Source organism: Phalaenopsis equestris, unplaced genomic scaffold (assembly GCF_001263595.1).
Source record: "Phalaenopsis equestris unplaced genomic scaffold, ASM126359v1 Scaffold001343, whole genome shotgun sequence".
NCBI lineage: Eukaryota > Viridiplantae > Streptophyta > Magnoliopsida > Asparagales > Orchidaceae > Phalaenopsis > Phalaenopsis equestris.
The window spans coordinates 202,637-207,681 of NW_018165782.1; the positions used below are offsets into that span (position 1 = coordinate 202,637).

Here is a 5,045-nt window from a genome sequence, read left to right on the forward strand (position 1 = left end):
ATAACTTTATAGAATGCTACTATGAGAATTATAATTTTTTTTTTTTTTCCGAAAACACATCCGAAAACACAGATAATTTTCTAGATAATTTTCTTATAACAATCACACTATAATAGCTCGCGTTGAAAAAAATAAATTTCCACCACAAAAATTCCTAGAAATTAGCAAGAATGTTGTTTCTCAAACAGAGTTATGACGACGGTCTGAAATACAAAGTTAACAAAAAGTTGACTCAAACATATTCTAAGTGTTTTAGTGAGACTCATTGCATACGACAAAACGAAATCCACTTGTACAAATCATATAAAATTTCAGCTTTGTATGAACAGTATAAAAGTTCAACTTTTTGAAAATTTCATTAATATTCATAATCAATGTTTCAAAACTTTCTTTTTCAAACTTTGGTGGAGACTTGTGCTCTAAGCCGATAGTTCTTGCCTTGAACTCAGGTTCGTTAAATCTAATTGAGCTGATTAATTTAAAATTTTGTAATTTTAATTTAATATTAATTTGTTTATCCTATTTTATTAAAATTAAGGTTTGTAGCCCGCATATTTTCTAATTGTTGCCCGTCCTTTGAGATGTGAATCATATGACTCATTGGGCACAACACCCTCTATTAATATTTATTAACTCAAATTAATACCTTTAAACAAACATTTACGTACTCCAAATCTACAATTTTCTCTTGAACGAAACATCTCATGACTGCTAACAAAAATATTTCGATCAGATTAGGTCGACTGCATCCCTAAAAAAGTAGACTAAGGTACACGATAACACGAAATGATATATTTATAAGATCTTAATTGGGTTCACCATCATTCCCCCAATCATATGCTCTCAAAACTTATAATGATAAATTCCTATAATTTAAATTTAAAACTCAATTAAATTAAATATTATAAAACCATAATTAATGTTATTGTACATTAAGTAATCAACGCTTTAATGATTAACTTTAATAAAAATATTTTCTTATTATTGAGAAGTGTAATTAACTATAGGGGTTTGAGTCTATGAGAAATCTCCAACCTCATGTCAAAATGCTCTCACAATATGAGAGTGAAATATTTGGGTAATGTCTTATTTACAATCTAATATGCTTTATAAAAAATTGATTCATAATCCCAAGTAAACCGACTCATTCAATCTTTGAGGTGGCATGAGTTTTTGGAGCCCACATTATATAAATAAACATTTTGCTTATAATAAAGTTACTCCAATTAAATCATTTTTCATTTTTATTTCAAATTTTTACTGATTGTATTTATGAAATTATGAGATGTACCAATTAATATTATAAAATATAAATCCACGTTCCATAACTGTATCTCATGCATTCTGTCATCCGCACTATACAACTGAATACTTGTAGAACAAACATGCCCCATAAAATGTGACAATAATTTGTGATGGGCTCAAATGAGACTCAAGTTTGTTAATTAGGGATTGAGCGGAATTGAACAAAAGTTCTATGACCCCACTAGTTAGGCTAGTGGGGTCATAGAACTTGAGCCTAACTAGCAACTAAGGGTCTGTTTGGGATAGTTTTCTATTAGCTTCGTGTTTCATGTTGCTACCCCAACTCAGTTTGGGGAATTGTTTTTTTGTTGCTTTCCAGAAATTTCTTTGACGGAAATAATTTTTTTTCAATCTCACATGTTAAACTGCTTTAGTTGTGATGATCGCTACAAAATTTATACATCTAACACTTAAAGCTCTAATATTTACTTGCATAACCCTCAAATCTTTAATCTTACATCCAAATTATCATTGTTATTAATTTTTTAAAAGAGAAATATATATATCTTCACTCATAGTTTTATCACACTAAAGCGAGACAAATGTAAATGTCAAATTTTTAAGGGTTAAAATGTATAAATATCTAGGAATTGTGTTGTACGAAGTGAAATTTGCAATTTCTAAAAAAAAGATTATTTACATTGGAAATTGCAACAAAAATTGTTGAAAAATCAGCCTTTTGTGTTGGAATCACAAATAAGCTTGCTCCCTTAATGGAAGTTCCAGCATGTATTAATTCTTTTATAAGTCTTAATAATTTCCAACGCACTCTTAAATATGACAAATTTGAAAATTGGCAATGCTTTCACATCTCTTCTGATTTCCAAAACATTTTTTAACAATTAAAGTGTGACAAATGTATATATATAGATATATATATAATATTTATGAAACAAAATATATATTTTTCATGTTTAGACGACGAATCTAGGGTGCTACTTCAATGTCATGATTCAGGGTTTGTTTGGGGCAGCTGCAGCTTATTGAATAATCTGGTGATAAGCTGATTAAAAATAATCTGCTGATAAATTATGTGCGGTAGCTATTAAAAAATTTTATTTATTTTTTTTGAAAAGCTAGACCGCAGCCAGAAAGCTGCCACCGCAACTAGACATGTACGGTGTGAAAACGTTGTTTTCAGCATTTTGAAAACGCATAAGCTGTCAAAATGCAGTTTGCCCAAACAGACCAAGTGCATTTTCAAAACGCCACCGCACCAAATAAACTGACTCAAACGGACCTTTAGAAGATGGAGCTTCTAATGTTGGAGAAGAAAAGCTGAGATTGTTTGAAGAAATGAAAAAGCTGTGTAAAGGTGTCTGACAGAAAGGATAACGAAGAAAATGATATTGGACTGAAACATTCTTCATCAGCAATACAATCTGTTCAGAAAGACAAAGCCACTAAAACAATTCTGATAAATCAATCCCAGCCTGTTGAGAATGTACGCAGCGCATCGGAAATCCATTAAAAATTTTTAAGAAAATTATATGCTGCAGAATCTCATGACTCTGCTGAAGATGACTCTTTTAGGAAAATTATAAACCCTTGTATTTTTGACAGAGTAAAAAAATATGAGTAAGAGTGCTTACGGAAGATACTCATCAGCACTAATTTTGAGGAGATCCAAGGAACGAAAGTAAGAAATGAGGTTTCAAAGAACCCACCAATAGCAAATCAAATGACCCACTGGAAGAATAATACTAAAGAGTCCACTAGCGGAATACCAAATGACTCACATGACCCAAATGCAAGCTCCCTAAACTAGGGTTAGAAGCCGACCAGGTGTAGGTCATCTGAACAAAAGATCAAAGCCAATCAAGCCGAGCATAGGCAATGACAAGCCTCTTGCCATGGCTCAACTCAAAAAAAAAGGCTCAACATTGTCGATCATCTCACAAACGCCCTTGAGATTCCTCATAAGAGGCCAAGAAGCATCTAAAATGACTCTTTCATCGAGAAATGAGCTATCAATCCGATTACAGTGATTTATTCTCTGCCCGATAACCTAGTCTCATTACTCTAACAAAAGCTCTTCACCCAAGGATCAATAGTGAGCACTAGACAGACTTCAACATGTATTACTTATTGTTAGTAATATATTGAGCTCTTTATAAGTAACTACTCGGCCAATACAGAAAAAAAGGAAAAACTAACAGTGCTTATAATAAAATATTTCATTAATTTTAAATGATCAAATAACAATAAGTAATACATGACAAGCTTTAAATTGAAAAAAAAAAAAAAAAAAGATTATACTCATCGACACAAAGAAACAGAAGTAAATTAATTGGAAAATATCGCTTCTCTGATCCCCAAATTTTTTAAACTGTTCTCTCTGATTGTGTTTGCTCCATTCCTGCATAAGAACAAGCATACATTATTAGCTAATCATATACTTTATCATCATCTCTAATCTCTACATTTAATTTCAGATTTGTTTTCAGAAACATCTATATACTAAAAAATAAAAATTCTTATAAAAAACAGAACCTTAACATCATCAAAATAATCAATTCCAAATTTAATTGTTTTCACTATCAATATCAATCTAATTAATCCAACTTATATTTCACTTAGGATCAGTTCGAGGCAGCTTATAAGTGCGGGAGCATTTTGAAAACGTCGCGGTACTTTTGGATCGCACATTTTGACAACTTATCAGAAAATGCGGTTCCATTTTTACAATAAACGTGTGACTGTTTTTAAAGATAAGCTGCTTATCTCAAAACTCACAAGCTGCCCCAAATTATATCTTTTAATTTCAATCCATAAACGCCTTACCACATACTGCAACGCCTAAACCACCCTTTCCTGAATGACAGCCCTGAGCGATTTCTTCATCACGACAGTAAAAGCAAAAGTTTCCGACGTATCAACCTTCTCCCCCGGCGGAGCCGACCACTTGAACTCCCTCACCATATTCGCCAGCAAAAGCTGAACGTGCAGCATCCCCAACGTCGCCGCCGGGCATATTCTCCGGCCAACTCCAAAAGGCATCATTCTGACGCCCTTTGTTCCGGTGACATCCGTCTCCCACCCTTCGCCGCCTTCCATAAACCTCTCCGGCCGCCACTCCTCCGGCGACTTCCACAAGTCTGGATCTTCGGTCACCCACGCCGTGTAGAACTCGACGCTGGCCGCCGCCGGTATGCGGTAGCCTCCAAGCTCGGCGTCTCTCGTCGCCGCGTGTGATAGGACGAAGTGGCTGGGCGGGTGGCGCCGGAGAGTTTCCTTCACTACCGCTGAAAGGTAGCTCATTTTCTCTACGTCTTCTTCGGTTATCCTTCCCTTAGTCATTTTCACCTGAAAACAATAAATATTTCTCATTAATTATCAGTAATATCTAGTAAATTACGTATTAGCTATTAATTATTTCTAATAATTATAATTGAATTTATTTAATGTAGTCATAATATTATTTCAAATTATTAAACTAAGAAAAATGAAAGCATTTGGTCATAAATTGGACTACAAGCATTTATTACGATGACTTGTTTAATTTTGAATTTGGTAGGTAATTGTAAAAAATGCTAATTATGGAATCTGTTAAAAAAGCAGGACTTTAAGCTAAAGTTTGATGGAAATAGAACAAGAAAAACAGCTTCTTTAAGTCCTTTTAGACAAAAAAGTTGCATTTCACTTTTAAAAGTTAAAATGGTGGCCTTCATATGTAAATTGGAATATTTTCGAGGTATTAATGTAAATAAATAAATAAATAAATAAATATATATATATAT

The 5,045-nt window shown here is 33.1% G+C and overlaps 1 protein-coding gene across 1 annotated transcript in view; it reads right to left on the bottom strand.

Annotated features, from left to right (window-relative positions):
* Positions 1–3,544: 3,544 nt before the first annotated feature.
* LOC110034079 (cytochrome P450 77A3) overlaps positions 3,545–5,045 on the bottom strand; it is a 2,996-nt gene continuing 1,495 nt past the window's right edge. The window contains 2 exon segments of the mRNA XM_020738334.1: positions 3,545–3,664; positions 4,090–4,611. Coding sequence (XP_020593993.1) covers positions 4,105–4,611 — 507 coding nt within the window. The 3' untranslated portion in view covers positions 3,545–3,664; positions 4,090–4,104.